At 36.0% G+C, this 23557-nt stretch overlaps 1 protein-coding gene across 1 annotated transcript in view; it reads right to left on the reverse strand.

The window, feature by feature from the left end:
* DENND4C (DENN domain containing 4C) overlaps positions 1 to 18840 on the reverse strand; it is a 52184-nt gene extending 33344 nt beyond the window's left edge. The window contains exons 1-10 of the mRNA XM_058823251.1: positions 18521 to 18840; positions 13211 to 13463; positions 12151 to 12220; positions 11198 to 11367; positions 9467 to 9708; positions 8591 to 8657; positions 7911 to 7969; positions 6374 to 6518; positions 5861 to 6036; positions 2175 to 2275 (exon numbers count right to left, since the gene is read on the reverse strand). Of these exons, the coding sequence (XP_058679234.1) occupies positions 2175 to 2275; positions 5861 to 6036; positions 6374 to 6518; positions 7911 to 7969; positions 8591 to 8657; positions 9467 to 9708; positions 11198 to 11367; positions 12151 to 12220; positions 13211 to 13463; positions 18521 to 18831 (1594 nt within the window). The 5' untranslated portion in view covers positions 18832 to 18840. The remainder of the gene's footprint in view (positions 1 to 2174; positions 2276 to 5860; positions 6037 to 6373; positions 6519 to 7910; positions 7970 to 8590; positions 8658 to 9466; positions 9709 to 11197; positions 11368 to 12150; positions 12221 to 13210; positions 13464 to 18520) is intronic.
* Positions 18841 to 23557: the final 4717 nt, after the last annotated feature.

The raw sequence follows: 23557 nt of genomic DNA on the forward strand, positions 1-23557 counted from the left end.
TACCTCACTGAACTCAAAGTGAATTTTCAACAAGTACATACACATTTGCATACAATTCTTTGGGTCTGTGTGCATGTGCATATCAATGGATTTAAACACACAATGGCAATACAGTGTCAATATTTCCATCTCAGATCTGTAATGAAGTTACTGTGGTGCTTACAGTAAATCTTGAATCACTTTGTAAATGTTATATCAGTCAAGGACTAAGTGGTGCTAAATCCTTTAGACAAACCTGGGGCTTAGTTTGGATTTGGCCCCTTGGTCTAAGGCTGACTTTGGATTCAGTTGCACCTAGGCTCCATCAGGAATTCAGAAAGCAAGTGGGTCCTCTCTGACTCTTGAGGACCTCTTTACTCTACAGAAGCGCCTCCCCTAGCTGTTTATACCCTTGCACTTTTGCATTTCCAGACTTTGTTAAAATCATTCTACCTTGATTCTAATCTGATTTTTCTTTCGTTCGTAATCAGTGATAGAGTGAATCTTGCTACTGAACTTTGTTGTGCTTTTGCAAATTCATATTAAGCCTGCTTTTGCCAATAGCTTTGTCGCTGATTCTTTAAGTGACCTAAACCGCTCATTTATTATACCATGTTTTTCCTGTTCTGAAGAATACACATCCAAAACTACTTTTCTAACATCAATCCTAACATTTTAGTGCACCAAATGGTGAAAATAAGTAAGTGACATGTAGAGTTTACTCTTGCATTCTTAAAAAACCAGCAGCAGGTATTGCTGAACATAACAGTTCCACACTTATAACAAAAATCTCAGTTATAATAATAAAATATCTCTACATAAATATAAATAAATATTACAACACAGCTATTATAATATTGCCAAATAGAAGAAAATATTTAACAGAGACCACTGGTTGTGCTCAAGACAGAATTAGGAAGTAATTCCTAATGAACGATATGCACTGCTGATAAACATAAAAGTTAAGATTTTCTAACAGATGAAGTAAAGGCTATTTGAAAAAAAAATCATAGAAAACTAAGGCAGGAACACCTATCTCTTAATTAATATCATTTTTTGCTTTTGTCATTTATGAATTTTCTGTATCTTAGGTACACCTATAAGGTCATTATAGTTTCCTTCCCCACAACAATATAACTTTACATACCCTGAACCATCTTACCTGAAAGAATCTATTTTCAGTTAGAAAAAAACAATACCTGAAAACTGTTACCAGTTAGAACTTTGCTCTTCTCTGTCAAAGACATCAGACTGAATGCAGCCAGTCATTATTTTTCTTTTGACAAAACCATTTGCCAAAAATTAGCTACTCTGTTATTGTGGTAGAAAAGTCATTATCTAAGCTATTCACAAGCACTGGACCCAGGCAACTACCATCCCATCAGCCTCCCTTCTGTGCCTGGGAAGCTCATGGAATAGATCATCCTAGAAGCTATGCTAAGGCACAGGGAGAACAGGGAGGTGACTTGAGACAATAGCACAGCTTCACCAAGAGCAAGTCCTGCCTGCCCAACCCAGTGACCCTCTGTGATGCAGTGACTACATCAGTGGGCAACAGAAGGGCTAGAGATCTCTAGAACTGTGTAAAGCCTTTGACATAGACCCCCACAACACCTTCTCTCTAAACTGGAGACAGATGGATTTGACAGGTGGACTGCTAGATAGATAAGAAATTGGTTAGTCCCATCCAGAGGTTAGTGGTGAATGGTTTAGATCCCTGATGGACATCAGTGGCGTCCCTCAGGCATCCATATCAGGGTCTGTGTTGTTTATTATCAATAACACAGCCAAAGGGATCGAGTGCACCCGCAGCAAGTCTGAAGATGACATCAAGCTGAGTGATGCTGTTGACATGCCTGAGGAATGGGATGCCATCCAGAGGGACTTGAACAAACTCAGGAACTGAGCCCATGAAAATCTCGTAAGTTTTAACAAGACCAAGTGCAAGATGATGCACCCTGAGGTAGGGAAACCCCCAGTACCAGCACAGGCTGGGGGATAAACAGATCTCTGCCAAGGACGTGAGGGTGCTGCTGGATGAGAGGCTGGACATGACCATGACTAAAGAAAAAAAAAGAGATTCAATTCTAAGAATTCATATTTAAAGAGTCTAACAAAAAAATCACACTGCATGTGATAGGAGGAAATCATTACATTTATATACTACTCAGAAGTTCTTATTGCATCTATTTCACCTGCTGCAAGCTGTTGGTGCAGTTTCTTTAAGGTGCTGAGAAGACTTTTACATGGCTTTTTAGGGAACTGCTTCCAGTTGGTGTTCTTCTTATCATCTGATCTAAAGCACAGGAGAGATAAAAAGGACATATAAAATAGAGACAATATAAAAAAGAATAATGTGAACAGCTTTAAGTTGCTTCATTTACAGAAGATGGTACCTTAAAATTATTTTGAAATCTTGTCACTGTATCTATTTGTTAAAAATAAAAATTGGGACTTACATAACACAGAATTTTATTTATTCAGATACACAACAGTATAAAGTGAGTAATGAGTAGAGTTTCCTCCAGTCTGCAAGGAGATCTGCCTTCAGATTAATTTAGACTCTGTAGACAATTTCTCTTTCAGATTTTTTATCAGCCTTACCAATATTATTGAAGCACATTCTTCTGTATGTGATTATTATACAAAGTCTGTTTCTAGACTATGCCAGTCCATAAATCGGACACACTACTGCTCCTTCAAATAAAGGCAGTTCTGAGTACAACATGTTACTGAAAGAAGCCAGACCAGTCTGACAACTTGATGATCATACGGAACTTTGCTATATGTCTATGGCAACCCAGTTCCATCTTCACAGTCTAACAGGTACTAGAAAGACTGGGAATTCAGTTCACAGCTGGAAAATTATGTGGTTGATTAAGCAGTGGGGTAAATTGCTTAAAGGGATGCTCATCTACTTTATGGACAACAACAGATAAAATATAAATAAAATTAAAGGAATAAATCCCAAGAACTCTTATGCCTCTTTCTGGAAGGTAGAAGATGGGAGAGAATTGCTGTTACAGAGAATATAACAAACCTCTTTGCCCTGAAACCTAACCACTTATTACTACCCAAGCTGATACTGGGACTAGTTGTTTTTGCACTTTGCATCTGTGAAATACTTGTTCCATTATTATTTGCTTTATTGGCATAAACAGAAATATCTTAGAAAGGAAGCCAAAGTTCATGCAGTTGAAGAAAAAATTTCATCCTTTTGGATGCCTTTCCCCATTCTTCCCCCACAATAATGGCATGCCTATAAACAATATAAGTAGTACCATTCCAAAAGTGACAGGAAAAAAGTCCTGCTTAGAAAATAAAACAAACTCTCAAATCTTTGCCCTAAAAAGGCTAGCCAACATTGAAGGCTCATTAAGTATCACAGAGAGAGTTAAAAAAATTAAAAATAATAAGGAAGATGCTGAATGAATAAAAGATATTTTTACTTATTTTTAAATTACTTTATTTTATTTTAGATATTTAGGTATTTTATTTATTATTTATTTTGACTAAAAGGTATTTAATATTTTTGGTACAGCTTACGAAAGCAGCATACTTGCTTTAGAAATTGATTTTTCTATTAAGCAGTCTTTCCAAGTCAGCAACAGTGCTATTAAATGCTTTTACACCTAAACAAGCAAACAAATAAATCAAGCACTACTGCATTGCCATAGAACTAAAAAGGGCCAGAAACTGATGTGGATAAAATCAAATGAAAAAAAAATCTTTATTCAGTAACAACACAGTATTTTCATAATTCTATATTATTTTCAACACAAAGTGCTTTATGGAGATTTGGGCTTACTTACACACCTCAAAAACTGAAAGATACATTCATTGCCAGGTTAAAAATGCTTCATAATGCAGCTACCAATACCTCACATTTACCAAAGTCAAAAGTTACAGATGCCAAACTCCTCTGGAAGTCAAATATCTATAGATAAGATAAATAAAAAAATGGGCAGCAAAACCAGAAGAGATAAATTCACTACTGAAAGAGAAATGGGCTTATAAGACAGTAAAAGAAAGGGTGGGAAAGCCTTTCCAGCTGACTGCCTCATAAGAGGTCAGCCACTAGTAGATTTTTAGTTCAACAACCAATCCAAGTAATGTTGGTACTTGGTCTTTCTAACAGTCCTAAAGTATCTTGATATCCCTAACTCCCTGCAAATTTTCCTGGTTTCATCTCTATTTTTCTGCCACACAACCCTCAACTTCCATTCTACTTATGAACAAAAATACTGAGGTATTTTTCCCTGCAAGTATCTTCCAATGATTAAATTATCTGTCATGACTTTATTCAATACATTCTTCTTTCACAATACCTACAATTATTCTCTTGGTGGCATAATACTTTGTTATAAACTGATGAAAATTATTTTTGAAGTGTTTTTCATGGAGAGTTAGGGGAAGGAGAAAAAAACACCAGACAGAAAAAACAAACACAATTTGTTTCATTGTTTACCATTTCCTGTGATGCTACTAACAAAAAAATTAATGTCAGTAATGTAAAGGAAACATTGGCATCAGTAGAGGAAGGGTCCTTCTGAGACAGTAAAAATCCAGTAAGCATTTCACTGTTCCACTGGTCAAATTACTAACTCTAACGCAAGTGAGTAAAAAAAAAGTCAAGAGTTAAAAAATTACATGGTAAGTAAAACAAAATTTGCACAAAGATGTGCACTTGAATTAGTGATGATCACCCTCATCTTGAACTAGCTTATATCCATCTTTCTATTTATGTTCTAGTTAAAAATGGAAAAGTAGTTACTAATACTGAAAAACCAATTTTTCCTTTCTGTTATTTGTACTCATATTATAGAAACCCAGAAGAATTATTCTGGATTAGCTTCTCCTCAAGAAGGTGCAAAGAAACTGTTCAAAGAACACTTCAATTTAAGAAAAGTACTATATTACAATACAATAATTAAGTTAAAATACTTTTGAATTAATGTAGTGAGACACCAAATTTTGCTTGATTGGTCTCACAAAAAACATGGTCCTTGTAACTTCAGAAAAATTTCTTTATGAACACTAATATAAAGTAGCCCAAGTTCAAGATAGTGTCAAGAATTATTATGAAAGATTTGGAAGCATTCATATTCATCTAGGTTGCTTTAAGATGATCAAGTCTGACCACCTAAATAACACTGTCATGACTACTACAAAACCATGTCCATCACTAAAACAAGCAATGCATCTATATGTCTTTTAAATACCCTCTAGGGCTAGTGATTCAGCCACTTCTCTGAGCAGTCAATTCCAATGCCTGACCACAAGTGAACAAAGTTTTCCTACTATCTAATCTAAAGCTCCTGTGGTGCAACTTGAGGCCATTTCCTTTAGTCTTGCTGCTTGTTACCTGGCACAAGAGACTGACCTCCACCTGGCTACAGCCTCCCTTCAGGCAGTTGTAGGGAGTGATAAGGTCTTTCTCAGGATCTTTTTCTACACACCACACAACCCCAGATCCCTCATCTGCTCCTCACACTCCTTGTGTTTCAGACCCTTCACCACCTTCTCTGGACATGCTCCAACACCTCAGTGTCCTTCTTGTGAAGTGCTCAGAACTGAACACAGCATTTGAGATATGGCCTCAGCAGCACCCAGTACAGGGGGAAAATCCTTTCCCTAGTTACTTACCATTGTTACTGCATTTATAGTAAGATCACACTTCCTATAAAAATGTGATGCAAAAGTGTTGATCCTTGACTTACTAAGTTTTAATTTACTTATAGCTTTAGAAATGAGAGAAAAAAAAAAGGGACAGTAAGAAACAAACCATGTTGGATCAAACAGCGTTTAACAATTTTTTTCTCCTGAGCACTTCAGCAATCTCTTCATCGACAGAAAAATGTAAAATCTCCATAGAACTTACATGTAGACCATGTTTGTGTCTAAGTCAATGCACACAATATCCTGTGGTGGATCGTACAGATCAAAGTATCGTGAATCAACTCCAACAATAAATGGAAGAGGTGCACTGAGTACGGTGGCCAGAGACAAAGGACAGAGGGGGATATATGGACATTGCCACTGAAATGGAAATATCATCTGAAGGAAAAATTAAATTAAATAAATGCATTAAAAAAAGACAACAGATACTGCACAAGAAAAAACAATAAGTTACTTGCAGCACATTGAAATGAAATTACTAAAAGCTTTGTAACACTATCAGAAAAAGGTCCCCAAGTTTGTTACTTTAATACATTATAACTCTCAGTTAGCTATGCAAAAATCATGATCTCTAAGAGTTACTAGATAGAGCAATAGAACTAAATGCTGTTGTTATGACCATTTAGTACATCAGTAATTTTCATTTAAAGCCTTGTTACAACTGTGATATTGAAATCAATTTCTCTTACTGCAGTACAGAACACTTTGTACTTACAGCTACTACAGCTTCAGCCACTCCTGTCAACACAGCCGGTCTAAGGGAATGGAGGAGGATCTTGCCTTCTAGTAATACAAAGAGTAACAGAGTGGCACAGTTTTCTGGTCCAAGATTCATGAGTAGAGTGCTAAAGTTTGCTCCACTAAGGAGTGGATGGGAAAGGAGAAGAAAAGAAAAATATTATAGAGTTTAAAAAAAATTCACTACTATCAAATTTTCTGACAACTGCCAATGTTTGGGATCAACTAGTTGAATGGTGCTAATACACATCAAACACCTACCTATCTAACTAATAGCTATGACATCATTTTAAGGCTTGTACCACCCGAAAGAAACGTAAATTTAAATTCTATTGCTAAAGAAACATACACTAAACCATGATAGTGCTAAATTTGCGTTGTTTACAGCACTCTCTCTCAGACATGCACTCACATCTTGTTGTCACACCAACAAAGCAAAGCTAATTGCTAATTCAAACGAAAATAACACCAGGAGTTTCATATGATCAGTTATCTCACACAAGAATCATAAACTAGAGTATCCATTTGATCTTAGAATCACAGCATCAAATTCCTGTGTGAGTCAAAATTAATCCATCATTCTCTTGGAGACATACTTTTATTTTCTGTGGTTTAGCCTCCAATCAATTTGTTGAGACTGTATGCATTTAGGAATGACGCTGACATCTATGAGTACATGGGTGTAAAATCTGTCCTTAAAAAGGTTCTTACATGTTGTTCGGCGATTTAGTGCCTGGATGCAATTTTTTATCCAAATGCTTGTGTAACAAATATGATTAAAGATGGGATTCTGCATAAAGAATATTATATGATAATGTCATCATCATATGAGGTTATCATCATATAATCATATGATTGTATGATAACGTTAGAATATTATATGATAATGGGTGGAGAGAATAAAAAGGGAGAAGATTTTGGTTTTTAACATGAAGACAAAGATGAACAGAAGTGTTAAAATAAAACTACGTGTCACAATCATAGGGAGGTCTAACCCTGAAGATGCAGGAAGCATCCACAGACACTGCATCAACCTTCAAGCTCAAATACTAATTTGGAGGCATAATCTTGAATTCCCAAAATGTTTGCACACTTGTGCAAACATGGATTTCACCTAACGGCTTGATGTTATTGTCTCTCTTGGATCCAAAAAGGAGAAAAAAGCAAGATAGCAGTCTCTATGCTATTAAATTTTGCTTACTACACTGGTTCTGAAAATACAAGATCTTTAAATATGGGTACTTTTCTCTCCTCACAAATGTCTTATTATTCCTTTAGAGTTCCTGCAATAATCTGGCAATTCATCTTTATTTCAGGGTAATTAGTGATCTTATACTTCCACAAGGGGCACGTGTATGTCAAGCCAAGACTGCGTAACATTATAAACACATACTGAGCTTCCTGTTTATAATACCTCATGATATTGCACTAATATTTGACTTTCTTCTATGATTGACTCCTGCTTGCCTCTGATTTTTTCAAGTAGCATACATTTAAAGCATTAATAATGATACCTTAATGGCAATGGTGTGGAAACTGGCTGTGACAATATTAATGCATCATGGGCAGAAAGCTGAAACACATAAAGTAATATGTGATTGACAAGAACAACCCCAAAGTTAATACAGTATAACATTCCAATATAAATATATATCAATAGTCTCATAAACTGCCTGGCATACAGACACAGTGACTTTGGGACTCAGGTTCAGTAAGTGAACAGAGCTCATATTAGTCACCGAAAGAATTCTGAGAATTACAGGAAATTGTCTGTGACTCAGTGTTGCTGCTGGGTGACTAAACAGAGAAGCACAAGAGACAGCACCCCAGGGGACTAACCTCTGCCCCACAGCAGTGGGTGGACAAATGAGGGGAAGTCAGAAAACAACCCTACCACTGAGGTAACGCAAATGGTGCCTATAAAATGAAAGCATAATACTTGGCCGATATTTCAAAAGTGCAAGTAGAACACTTCTGCCATCCACACCACCTGAAGTATGAAAGAGTTTGTTTCCTTTGCTAAGTTGTCCTAGGATTTTATCAATGTGAGAGAAGGCCAGCCCATCCACCCCCTCCCCTCTCTCTTCCAGGACATATGTATTCAAACCCAAGTAAAAAAAATAAAGAAAGAAACCAAAGGAAAGAGGAGGTTTGCTGTTGCTGCAGCTTAAAATGAATGAAAATTGTTGCTTACCTGCACAAGAATCCTTGGCCTTTGTGGTGAAGGGAAAGGTATATTGTGCATAAAATGGGATATATGCCTGTAAAGAAGACAAGATACTAGAAAAACAGCACCAGGGTGTAATGAAGGTCTGTAAACAATGTTAACTAAATTTTAGAATTAATATGGTAGCATTTTTTAGAAAGACTTTTAAGATTTATTTACTCTTTTCAGAAGTCCAAGAGTCTGTTTATGCAAGCCAAAATGAAGAAGCTTCATTCACTCAATTTCATGTCTGAAAATTAATACTAGCAGCTTCAGATATGTAAGCAAAAGATAAGAACATACTGGCATTTAGGCAAGCCACTTCAAATCCCAGGCACCCTAACCCTGTTCTCCAGTTTCTAAAGAGATTCTGCTAAGAGAAAGTATTTTGTTGGATTTCTTAACATCTATCTTACTTGAATGTAACATAATTTTCCAGCAAACTTTCAGGACCATGACAAGCATCCTCTGCAGAGTTTGCATGCATAATCACAGACATGAATTAGCAGTAATGCTTGGAAACAAACATAGATATTCACCACTGATGTACAGCATTACTGAGCTTACATTTACTAAACTAAAACACAGGACTGGAAATATAGCATGTATCACAGCACAGCCTGTTCTAGGCTTGATGTAGCTAAAAGAAAGGTAAACAGGCTTGACATACTCTAAAAAAGACCCAGACTAAAATCCAGTTAGCTTTGCTGGCACTGCAAGAGCCAATACTATTAAACAGAAGCAGCAATAATTTGTACCAGTACAACATAAGCTAAACAGTAGCAACTGTGACATGCACAAATCACATGATTTCTTGAGCTAATGACTACATTCCCATAGCAACTTCAAAAATGTATTACATACTTTTCAATGGGAAGAGGATGAGGTCCAGAGACAGAGAGTTTGTAGATGAACATAAGAAATTTTCGAAACGCTTCAAAGAAAGGCCAGTGTGAGAGAAGACAGATGCATTTGTTTGAATTGATGGACTTGGAAGTAATCGCTTTTCTCTCTACAGTCGTCAGAAGACCCAGCTGTGATTGCTGTTTCTCTGTTAGCAGCTCCCGGGGATAAGGCTCATAAAACTGGATAGCAGCACCGTAAACCTACAAGATGAAGTGAAACAGCTAAGCAGGCCCAGAATTTAACAGGAATATGGGCTAGAACTTTTGATGCACCTTTAAGTCTTTGGAGTTTGCACACACTACAGTGCTTTTGCTGGTACCTTATGAAATTACTTCATTTGTGTAATATGCACAAAGCAACCCTATAAACAAAATGCCTTGAACTTTCCTCTTCTATTTCATTGCACCTTCCTCAACCAGTGAGAACTTATACTCACTTGAAAGGGAAGGAACCAAACCTTCATTTTGTGACAAAACCCTATCCATGAATCATACGGGTCAAGAACATCCCCAAAATCTCAAACCCAAACCCTCATGAAATGTTTCTGTTCAGTAAATTCCCCTCTCTTTACCAAACTAAACAATAAAACTATTTTAGCTTTGACTTCTCTCATTTTATTTAAAAATATATTTTCTAATACTCCTTATCTATTTGTCTGTGCTTCATAACTGAGTTATTCTGGCAAGCTTAGCAAAAATGAATAAGGAAAGAAACCAGTAGCAGCTACTGCATTCCTCCTAGCAAAATAAGTATTAATATTTTGAAGCAATGTGGTTTTGTTCTGTTTGGAAATGGAGAAGTGTGTAAATATTTTTATTAGGGGAGTGAGACAGAGTGGAAGTTGAGCAGTTATCACAACAGAGACAAACTGCTGTTTATTAGAGAACTATTCAATCACACACTGATACAGAGAGCCAATAACACATTACAGTCACTTACTCCCTCATACAGTTCACAGACATTCACAATTGGCAAGCTGAAACAACGGCTGGGAGACCAACCCTAAGCAAAGGCTCCCTTGCTTCATCAAGAGTACCTCTACTACCTTCCTGCCTGTAACCTAAGTCACACAATACATTTTTGGTGCCTTTGTATGCTGATGGCCTTATACAGATTCAGCAGACAAATCTGAATGTTAGAAGACAAAATTCAGATGTTCTGAATCTTTTCCTTCATGCAAATTAGAGTCTTTCACATACTACCTCTCAAAGCACACCTCTTGTCCCTGCCTTCCTGCTTTCTGGTAACTAGTTTTCAATTCACATGCAGAGATATGTACACGGCCCTATTACAGAAAGTCACAAAGCCTGTTATATAAAGTCACATCGAAGTGTCTTTTAAGGTAACCAAGTAAAAACTGTAGCAATTGGCTACATCGCTAATACCCGTGTTAAATTCTCTTTAATATATAGACTACACTTCCATTCCCATCACATGAAAGAACAGGGAAAGCAATGTGCTGTGAGCTTTGGTTTTGTTAAGCGTACAGTTCAACCTACATAGGAGTAAACAGCACGTACTCTTCAGCTGCTTCCTGATTTGGTCCAGTTTCATCTTACATGAAGGCTTAAGAAATGTAACTTTATAAGGGAAGTATTAGACAATGTATTTCTCAAACACAGAAGAAATAATCCCTAGCTCCATAACAGCCATCTGAAATAAAAGCAAAACCACATTGTGGAGCCATACCTTTTCTGCTGAAGAGCAGGTCAGTACAAATGTTGAGAACACTGGTAGTGGATATTTGGTTTGAGGGTCCCAGCATTCAATAGTAGCTCCCATAGGAAGGCAGAAGAGAGGTACAGAGTCTGACAGTGGAAATGACTCATAGTTCTCTTGAGGATATCTGAAAAGTAAGCCTCAAAGAAAAAAGAAAAGTAAGCACATTTGCTCTGTAGGCCATAAATATTACAAGCAATATATTTTCCACAAAATATGGCCACATCTACACAACCCTGGGTTTACTGTTGCTGCTGATCTTGCTTGTTCTGTGAACAGCAACTTCATTATCTATTCTTTCAACTTCTATTTGATAATTTACTCTTTTTAAAGGAATTTAGTGTACTTACTACTCAGCAGAAATGCTTCTGTGAGTTTTTCTGGGCTTCTTCATAAACAAAAAATAATCTGTAGCAGTGCATTAAAATTTTTTTTAAAAGCCAGACTTGTCATTTATTCAGAATATTTTTCACTCTCTTCAAACAAAGAACAAGAAAATAGTTGCAGAATTGAAGGAAAGGAACACATTAAATTTTCAAATTAAACAGAAGATGTGTAAGCATAGAATGAAATACAAGTAAACCTGAACAGGATTTTAATTACTCCTTCTCCATTATTACCAACAAAAAAATATGAAGTCTTTTCTTACATGTGTAATGTTTGCAAAGACAAAAGTTTACTAAAGCTCCTCAGTTAGCAAGCCTGTCATGATAAGAACTAAAATAATAAAGAGAAATGTTATTCCTTTTTTTCCTGGGAAAAAATAAGGTGAGCAAAGAAGGCATTAGAGAAGCTGATTTCAACATCCTCCAGGACCAGTATTCTGACAGACAGCACTTAAATTTTTCAAATTATCATTTTATTTTAACAAGGCATTTGAATCCTTTTGTTAACATGTTTAGACAGTTTCTAAAATTACTTACCAGCTTTATATGCTAAAGAGTTAGAAGCTGGCACAGACTTCTTGTAACAAAGGTATACACTGGAACCCCACTGAAAAACAAGTTTCATCTCAGAATCAGCAAAGATGACAACAAGGAACAGAAATCACGCATTTGAATAAACTCCCTTTACAAACAAATCAGGTATTTTAACAAAAAACACTACAGAATAAAATGACCAGCTGGCTGCTGAGTGCATGTAAATGACAAAAATGAGAACTCACCCTTCTCTCATTTTTAGACATTACAGGATTTACATAAAATAACCACACCACACACAACCACACTACTCTCTTACCTATTTCAACAAAAGAACAGGCAAAAGTGAAGCAGATAATTTCCACCTTGATGTTTCCTTGGTTATTTAAAAGTAGAGTCTTATGGGGACCCATTACAGGAAGTCAAGTTCTAATCATCCTAAGTTATAATTGAAGCTTTTATTGTACTTCTATAAACTGGTTATTGACACAGTGTTTTTTGCAGTTTGGCTACCTATACTCTATTAAAAAACTATTACTATTAAAAAAAACTCACTTATTCCACTACAAGTAAAGTAATGCAAAACAAACGAAAAAAAAGAGAGAACCAATTAAAGCAAAGCACACTGAGAAACTCTAAGTAGCAATTATTATCCTTACAATGCATTAGTAACACAGGCATTAATGAATCACTAAGAAAAAAGCGTTTCTGCTTCATCCCAAGTGTCAGCCTCTCCTAAGGGTGTGGGAGAGATAATTTTAAAAAAATAAATTAAAACTTCATTGCACTACTCCTAAATAGCACCTAAACATGAATATGCAAACTGAAGTAGCAAGTAATCAGTACGGAACAGTAATTTTCAACATGAAAGAAAATCAAAGCAACAAAACCTACAAAACTGACATCTCACACATGGTATAAAAAATGAAGGAATTCTGATGTAGTGATAGAACACAATTACAATAGTACTAAGAAGAGTTTAAGGAGCTCCTCCTTTAAATATATGTGTTGGGCTAAAAAAGAAAAATGAAAGAAAAAGAAACTCAGTCTTACAGATACTCACCATACCACAATTTAAATTCTTATCCACTTTACAGAATGTGTGAGGAGGGGTTTCCCCTTTGCTGGTAACAATAACACAGATATCTGTCACTGCCAGTGAGTTCTGGGGTCGCACTGGAGGGGCCCTTCGGTAGGTGATGAAGATGCGCTGCGAAGAAGCTGAGCTGTTGTTAACGTTGGCGCAACGACCATACGGAGTAGCTTGGATCACCTCACAGCCCGAAATTATGCGGTCCTTCCCCTCGTAGAGAACTCTGCACAGGAAGGAAACACTATCATGAGCATTTGGAGAAACTGCCCATCCATTAGCAACCTATGCCATCCTTGCAACATTTTATCATGAATCTTATATATTCTCTTTCATCATGCAGTACCTGAGGTTGAAGAAACTGCTCAGAAATATTTAAAACTACATTGAACTCTCTGTGGGAACAAACCAGAGTTTCAGAAAAATAAAATCAAGCCACATTGAAAAGGATTTAGTTATAGAACCAGTTGGAATGCTGCACTATCAATGAAAAATAAATACATTCCACTTTAAATTGCTTGCACACATCACAGTGGATAACTTAATCACTAAAATCACTGCTAAGTCTTTTAAAACTTGGGTTTTTTCTGGGTTTTTTGTTAAGTATTTTTTGGGGTTGGGTGAGTTTTTTTGTTTGTTTGTTTTTTTAAAATAAATATTTTTGGAAAATCACAACAGAGGACAGAAGTCTGCTTCCCAGATGAATTTTTACAGAAAAAAACAATCCAAGCCCAGTAATAATTGACATTCACACTTTGAATAACAGTGCTTAAGAAAATGAGGCAGGAAGACAAACTAATACTTTGTTCCACAATAAAGGAAGAAACAGTAAGTACAATTGACTGTACACCTAGAAAGCAGAATATATATTACATATCTCATATATCTTATACATGGCTGTACAGCAATATTCATATGGTGCATGACTTTTTTCTTTTTGCAAGATCACTAACTTAGATCATCATATTTTTAGCAAAAACCAAAAGATCCTTAACAGCTTCACAGCAGCTAAATAAGCTATAACGTTTCTTTACCTAAGATAAAGCTATTAGAAAGTCATTATGAGAAAAAATGTGGAAGTTCAAGCATACACCTAAACATTTTTAACGCACAGATGCTATTACAGGGCAAGCTTTATCTCCCATTCCACACCCAAATATGCAATGGCTCAATTTGCTTGGTTCTCTGCAGTATGTACAGAGTACCTGTCACCTTCAAATCAGTTTTTATCATAACAAGACATAGGATAAAGGTAACACATTAAACCTTTGTACTTTGTGATCTCCAGCTTCTCACTCATAGTCCCTCACAACGTTAAAATAAGAAATAACCAGGCAATACATATTTCCTGTCCCCAAATACCTTTGGTTAAATGTTTGACAGACTAGTACTAAGTACATATTTGAAAACTTCACAAAGTCATGTCTCTAAGCTAAATAAGTCTTTTTTCATATCCAACTATTTCCAGAACTTAAAAAAAAAATTACTAAACTTCCAAAATTACTTAAAGACTACTTCCACAATTACATTGGAATATGTAAAAATTACTGTTTATTATGATTTAACACAAAATACATCTTGTCATAGTATTGATAAGAGACATAAATTACAGTCATAGAATACTTTAAAAAAGCAAAGAAATCACATGAGTTGGGACTATATTGATGTAGCTATCAGGCTGCCAATTTATTCACCTAGTTCATGGAGGACAGCAATATTCAACAATGGCTTCAGTGGTAAAGACTCTGACCATCAGACTTCATACATTTTAAACAATGTGTACTTTCAGAACCAGCCCAGTACCAGCATTTCCAAGTCACAACATTAGTGTTAATATACTATGTACTGGTTCAAGATATTTATAGGAAAAGTAGGTGTGCCTGAACTACTCCTAAGCTAAGTAAAATTCTGGAAGAACACTTATTTTGCTCCTCCATAAAGTTAAAGAGCCTCAAACAAAACAGAACCCAAACAACTACAATGGCGGCTGCTTTCAGGCCACATCCATTGTGCATAAGGGAGTCTACATGAATCCTTCACATCACTGTCTACATCAATCAGAAGAAAATACTAACAGAGCAATCTCCAGTAAAAGTTTCAGTTCAGTTTTATTTCAGTTTCATGTATTTTAAATAAAACAAAAATTATAAATTTATTCCAGAAACATTTATCAGCTGTCAGCTTATGAGAAGGAGCACAACATTAATCAGACTGTTTCAGCAGTCCAATTTAATAAGTTTACAAGTATTGTAAGAAAATTACTTTAAGTGTTCAAGACTTTATCAGTGGGGTGACCTCTCACCAAATGAAAAAAGAAAATGAAAGCAATGTGCACCTCTGCATGTACACTAGAGAAGTATTATTAAACCCACACCATTTCCTAGCCTCAAGCATAGTTCGCAAGTTACAGTACGATGCTGTATCTGGGAGCAAACCGAAGAAAGCCACCACCCATGAACCACTCAAATTAAACAATGGTTTTAATCATTCAGAGAAAACATTCAGAAGTGATGCATGAAATAGTGCACGACACCCTGTGTATACAATGTCCTCCCTGACAGGGTAAGTTTACTTCCATTTGTTTCAACTTCCAAGTGTCTGCCTTTGATTAATAATTAATGATCACAGTTAGACTTCTTTCCTGCCTTTTTACATTTATAGTTTGGTGTCAATCCTAAGTACATATTATTTGCTACATTATTCTATCAATGTCAATACAGTTTCACTTCAAGCAAAATGTAAACCAGTTTCCTCTAGACGTCAGGTCCTTTGCAAGCAAAACCAAAAGAATCTTATCATCTCATTGTAAGACTGTTTGATATTGTACATGGAAGTTCTCTCACACCCAGTTTTACTGATTTCAAAGTGTACTTCAATGCATCAGGTAATAGAATTTACAAAGAGGAAATACAACCTTGTGGCTGTTGAGCTAAAAATCATAAACCATAAAAAACTTTGCTCTAGAAAACCATTTCAAAACAGTCGGACTTCTGTAAATTGCATTTGTCTAAGACTGCTGTTGAGTTTGACTCCTTCTCTAGGTCCAAACACAATCCTGTCTCTCACAGTTCCTAGGCAAAATACACCTTTATAACTCCTCTTCCTCTCTCATTTTTCAAGTATTGAAAAATAAAGGAATTTATACAAATAAATTTCAAACAAAATCTCACTCCACCTAAACCAAAACAGATCTCAAATCTCAGTTCTTGTCTTTTTTTGGAACACCAGCAAAAAAACTGGTGAAGAAAAGAACAGAATGACAGTTACTGAATTATTTCATAGACACACAAGCCTAAGATACTAAATTTTACAGCTACATTTATGAAGAGGATCTTAAGAGATCATTTATCCTAGGAATGAACCTTTATTTTTCCAACTAATTAATCTGATTAATTCTGGAAAAGATAACATTCAAAGGCATGACACATGGCCTAACTGTGTGCAAGTGAATTGCAGCAGGAATTCACTCTAGCAACTTACAGACACTTTGATTCAACAAGCAGTGGACAAATGGAAAGGAATGAAGATGGAGGGAACAGAAACACCAAACACAAGGACAGGGGCAGACAAACAGTAGAGCATATCCCTATCCCTCTCTTCACCAAATGGCATTTGTTTAACTACTTTCCCTGAAAATAACACTGAAAGAAATACAAAGACAGACAAAAACATTCATCAAGAATCACTTGAATGCTCCGACTATGACATAACTCAATTTTATACATACAATAACGTAAGAGTACACATTTCACCCTTTCAAGGGATGTACTCTTCCTGTACATATTGAGTTCACTCACCATGTCAAGACTGGCTCAAAGGTAAAACATTATTTCACACTGGTTCTTTAATAAAGTAATAGGAAACAGCATAAATTAGCCTTCAGACTGTACATGCATCGCTTGCCTGAACTCTGCTTTTATCTGAACACAATGGAATTCGAAGATTAAAAAAAAAAAACAAATAAAAAAATATTGCTCTACCCATCTCTTGAATATAGTTGCAAAGCAGGAGGAACAGCAGGGGGAGAATATGCATCGTTGCTCAGAGAGAAAAGACTGCCATGATGTATTAGGTGCGACACCCTAACTTGATCTGTCTACAACAAAACACAGAATAAATACTATTTGCCAAATGCCATCATCTTAGCCAACTACTTGCCTACTTTGTTTACAAAATCACCCCAAGCATTCAAGCTGCCAAGGTCATAGGAGACACCAAATACACATATGCTAGCCAAGTTGCTTCCTTAAAGGCACATGCTGAAGACTGATTTTTCATTACTTCCTTTGAGGAAACACTCCCAGTAGAAATGCTTCCTTCTATAGGAACTTAATGAAGCTTAAAAAATCAGCCAAAATGTAACTTCACACTGTAATGTCTCTTCTTACAGTGCCAGTCACACACATGGGAAAAGATTAGGTTAAAAATCACCTACTGGAATGCAGGTTAGATGATCAAGATGAACACCAGTTAGAACGTACCAGCTTAATTTTACAACTCAAACTATAACCCTTAAGAGCAAACTATCTTGCCATGAAGCTGCTTTCATTATTCAGATTTCACTATCAGTCTCCTCCCTGACTGAACACTGTCAGTAAGCACATAAATTGTAGATCAAAAACAGAATATGTAGGCTTCAAGCCAAAGCATTTAAGCTTATAAATGAAAATAACTAAATGGATTATAGCATATATATAGATGCACGATTTTTACTCCCTACTATTTATTTAATAACTAAGTAGGGAGAAAAATAAAATTCTTTATTTTGCCCTAATTGTAAAAGCACACCCCACAACCAGGCTCTACTTTCTTTTTCATTATACTCCCAGTAGCTCTACAATGTCCTTATACATTTTTAAGTTGTATCTTTCACCATAAGCATTAAAGTGAATTCCAAAGTGATAATTTTTGACTTCTGAAGTCACAATTTTCAGATAAAGCATGTTAATGTTTCTGGATTTACACTACATATTTTCTATAAATTAATTCTGTGTTATTCAATTGTCTTTCATAAAACTGCAGCAGAGAACTTAATTTCTCATTTTTACCAGCTTCATCTCGCCCATCCTTTCAACTAAAACATCATCGTTCATTTTAAAAAGAGAAATTCACTAGATGACTGACACTTTGTTCAATGTATTCGATACAGAAACACACAGTAAGCAATACAGATTCAAACAGGACTTTGTAAGATGTTTTCTCACATCTGTCTTCACCATCATCTATGAAGAATAAGATTTTATCATTATTTAAGGAGGAACTGAACTGCCATAGAAATCTCACCCGATGTCAGTAAGAGGTGGCTTGTCCCGGCCTCTCTTGTAGCACAGGAAAAGTTCAGGACTCTTTAGACTTCCATAGTTTAAGTTGGCTTGGAGGGCTGTAGGGGTGGCCTCAACACAGGTATATCCCTCTGGGACAGTTTCGCCAGCTGATTTAATTATCACAGCAATGTCAGTAATTGGAGCCTTGGGACCAGTTGACTTTGTTTCATGTCGGCTGATTTCTTGGTCCAGGAGGGTTGCCGTGTCTGTATCAGTGAGCCCTGCCACTACGAAATAGTCAGCCACCCGTGGACCTTTGTCTTCTATCATGGTTATGTCAGTACTTCCTGGGTAAAAGAAAGAGAGAAATCAAACACTCCGCTTTCAAACTCAAACCCTTCTCTCAGCAACTATGAGGATCTAGAACTTTTGAAAAAAAATTTTGCAACTAGAAAAGTACAGAGTTATATACAGAGTTCATGAAAATTCCATGAAAACTGCAAAACAAACTTTGACTTTTGCTGCACAAAAAAGATACTGAAGGATATTGCAGGTAATCAGATTTCAGTTCTAGCACCACAATAGTAATGTTTTAGCACAAGGAAGTTTAAGTGAGATATAGGATAACTCAAAGCTCTTAACACAGCAGCTACACAGAAAAGTAATTTGTGTTATCTATTAGACCAAGCTCTTCATGGGCTATACGTTGATGTATGTATCCTGGTCTGAAAGCATTCATATTTTTCTGCCATTGCTTGTGAGCAATATGACCACAGAACCAGGTTGCCTTTTTTTTTTTTTTTTTTTTTTTTTTGACACAGAGAGAACAATTCCAAGTACAGGCTCATCACTTTATCTTCTGCATAATTCATCCATTTTGTTTTATAACATAGGCCTAATAGTGAAGTCTTGAGACACTCAGCTGGCAACTGTAACATCTGGAAGTCATTTACAAAAATCACACATCCAAACCAGCACTTCATCAGCTGATCAGAAAGTACACATCACTGCTCAGCTGCACATTCCAGATCTGGAAAGAGCTGTTCTCTCAACACCACTGATGTTCACTAAGCATATGAAATTAAAGCAGTGAAACATAAGTTTCTTTTAGAACCATAAGTTTCTTTTAGGAACCTAGCCGACAGCCTATGCTCAGCTACCTCAAGTACTACTTCAAGTTCCCAAATCCAGTTACATCTTTGATTTTCATAAAATGAGTAAGACATATTTAAACAGTAGCAGTCAAGCAATGAGCCTGAATACTGTTATACCTCTTCAGAAAGCTAAGTATGAAATTTTTCTAGATCTTATTTCCATCACCGATTTTTGGGAATCCCATATAAAAAGCAAATGAGTAATGGAAGTCTGATTCCCATCTCTGAAAACAAGACAGCCATAGCTGCCAAGGTCCTACCTACCAAGGAGTGGTGGTTCATGGATACTACCACCAAAATAATTATACAAGAAATTGCACAAATATTGTGAAATTTCTTGTATACCGAATGCCCAAGGTTGGTAACTGCAGAAACATTGGCCTCTGCTGAAAGAAAGGTAGTTTGGTGAAGGCAATATAATATTGTTCCCTGCAATCTGATTTATGCTCCTGTTCTTACCCTGCTCTTTCTTACTAACTTTATATTCAAAACATAGTTTCGATCTTCACAGCACACAAGACTTCTAAGACTTTTGATAATAAGGGTACTAAATACTCACCTGAGGTAAAAATCAGTTTTCCATCCTGCATATTTACTAAGAAATTTTAGCATAAGATTATGCAACTTGTGCCCAGTGCTATATTGCAAGCTATTGCAGCAAGAGACAAAAGTAGGGAGAGGAAGGGAAATAACTTCATGTAAATTTGTTGCACCTCTATATTACAAGTACAGTTTTTATTTTCTTACACTGAAATAACAACTTTTCAAATCCCTTCAAACCTGAAAGGAGATGTACCTGCACCCTTTAAAATATTTTTCAATACTACTTTTCACAATATCACTACAATGTTCTCTAAGCACTTTGGCTAACAGCTTTGTAGGGTAATCCATATAGAGACAGAGAAGAGTTTGGCTCCCTTCAAAGGAGAATGCCAAGGGACAGTTATTTACATGACTGGATTTAGGCCTAAAATATGTAGATGCCATATCAACAGAACAATGAAAGGTTTATCAAATTTGTCAGGTCCTCATTTCCTTGCTCTTCAAGGGCCTACATCTCCTGAAGAACAAGGAAATTATTACAGAGCCACAGCTACCTGTGAAACTCCTATCACCTTTATGTACAAAACTTGCCTCAGTTTACTTTTACTGTCATAAAAAGCATGAAATCAGCAACAAAGTGCCTTACAGCTAAGCAAGACAGCAAGAAATGCAGGGGGAGTGGCCTCAACTTCATCTCTATAAACTGGTCTTCAGTTAAAAGGTCCCTTCTCACACTGCCACGGCTCGTTTACACCTTCACTTCTATCTGGAACTATAGTTTGTGCAACCACATAAAGAACTGGAACAAGAAATTGCTCTGACTGAATGCTAACCTGGCAGAGATTTAGTGTTCAACCAGAGCAGGTCTCCAGCAATTGCCTGTGTCAGCACAAAAGCAGTAGCAGTATGACCCTTTCGGCAGCAGCACTGACTTACACTGGATTAATCATAAAACTGTGAAGTCTAAAATGTTTCAGTTTGCCTCTCAGATGCTTGGAATTGTTTGAAGAGTCATAAAAACAAAGAACGAAAAAAGAAATAAAGAAATAAACTATCCACTCTCTGCTCCTCTTAAAAGAAAGTCCTAAGCTAGAATATCTTGCAGTCTGTAAAATACCAAATTACTGGGAAAAGCTGATAAAAACAGCAGAAGAGGTGGCATCCTATTGTTTGTTTGGTTTTTTTTACCAAAAACCTTTTTTAAATATTCCAGCCTTTTATTAACTGGGTCACATTCACACAGCTCAGTATCATGTTCTCTCAATGCAACACTAAAATCGTGGCCTACATTTACTTTTAGCACGCAGAGCAGCAAAAAAAACCCAAACAGTAACAATAACAGCATACATCAAAAACATCATAAGAGTTTATATCTTTAATCACAGCTCAAGTTTCTGGAATTGCACTGTTATCCTCAAATATGCTTTAAAAGGAGAACTTTGTTTTCCTGGGAAAATGGAGGAAAATTCAAAAGCACCTGAAAAAGTAAATACTAAGATTTGGAAAGTTAGAATGCAAATTAAGAGAATGCATTTGTAAATTTTCATCGGTGGGGATCAATAAAACTGTAGAAATTAGTTGCTAAGGAGCATACGCTTGTATCTCCTTGTGTACATTACACTTTTCTATTAGCCCTGGCTATGTTTTACCTCATAGAAACTTTGTGTAATATGGGGCAGGCAAAAGTCAGTCACCAGACAATTCAGCTGAGATACTTGGCACAAAAGCTTTGTATGTCAGCACAACATTTAGTGAGTTTTTCAAAATGTTACAAGTCTCTCAAAACAGTTCCTTTTCCACAAGGATAAGTAAGGTTTCAAATAAGCACTACAAGTCAGCTCTTCAGGAATCTGTTCTCCAGTTTCAAAAAGACTTAAAGAAACAGGATCACTCAAAAGAGACCTGAAAGTAATAGCTCTTAATTAAGCCATAGTGATCTTCACTAATGCAACAGCTTTAGAAACATAAATAGACAAAGAATTAGCAGACAACCACCAATACAAATAGAAACAGCAGAATTCACCAAGTCCAAGAATACTCTGCCTTATGAACTGCAGGGAAAAAACCCCACAGGATTTGTAGGGAACAAAATGAATCCACTATTATTTTCCATTATTTTTGTGATGACTCACACAAGAACAAGTACGAACACTGCTCCTCTTAACAGACAGGGGAACAAACATTCTTCTAAAAGCCCATCAAATAAGTTTTATCAAACCAACACTTCCCAAGAAGAACATCAAAAGCTACTGTCCTCCATCCATTTTCTATGAGCACAGCTCTGTACATCACAAGACTAAGAGAAAACCTCAACATTTAGAAAATATTGGGATTTCTATTGTAACACACAATAGTGTGTTTCCTTGCAGGAAAAAACCCAAATACAAAAACAATTCTCAAATTAAAAACTCTTATCTTCAGGCTGGACAATGACAATGCAGGATGTATTGGGAAAAAAAGTCTGCATACAAGTCCCATGAAATATCTTTTTTTTAAAGTCTACAAAGATACCTAATTTTAAGCTAAATAAACAAAAATTGGGAATTCCATTTCAAGAACACGAGCAATAGTGCTCGAGGAATTGCTAACTCCAAGGTCCATAGGTTATGAAAAAAATTATTTAAGTGAAGTTTGTTTTCCAATTTATTCATAGTCCACAATAGGAAAGTTTCCTGTGAGCAATTTAGGAACTTTTTTTTTTTTTTTTTTAAATAAAGGAAGGGGAAAAAAAAGAAAAATGTATTCCGAATAAAAGATGCACTTTTAACACACAACTCCCCCCACCCCCTGTCATGTTCTTCTAAAGCAAATTCCCATGGGCAGTAATTAGTTTCATAAATGGAAAACAAAACCAGTCAGCACACACCACACTTTAAGGCACTTAGTACATCTAGCCTAAGACAAGATTTGTTTAGCAAAAATATGCAGCACTGAAGAAAACAACATATTTTCAGTGTTAAATGCCAGAAACATGACAAAGTGTTCTCTCCCACAGTTCATTTAAGGTTAGCTGCTTTAAGAACATAATAATCTTTCTCACAATCAAAATGCAATTTTATAATTCTTCATAAGGTTCTACCAAAAATAAAGTTAAGTTGCTATTTTCTTCACAAAGGTGACTGATCTTTCTTAAGGAGAGGTTTCATAGGGAAACTGCCTTGGTGAAAAGGATTCCATTTTTATAAAAATAGTTTTTATAATTTTTGAAAAAAATTACTACATTAGAATTTGCTTCAGTTCTTTAGTAGTCTCTAAAGCTTTGGTTAAATTCTAAAAAGGTATTAAGTGTCAAATTATCCTCTAAAATTAGACTAGAAATGTAAGCATAAGTCAACAAAAAAATGGTACTGTTAAATGTA

Source organism: Ammospiza caudacuta, chromosome Z (assembly GCF_027887145.1).
Source record: "Ammospiza caudacuta isolate bAmmCau1 chromosome Z, bAmmCau1.pri, whole genome shotgun sequence".
Classification (NCBI taxonomy): domain Eukaryota; kingdom Metazoa; phylum Chordata; class Aves; order Passeriformes; family Passerellidae; genus Ammospiza; species Ammospiza caudacuta.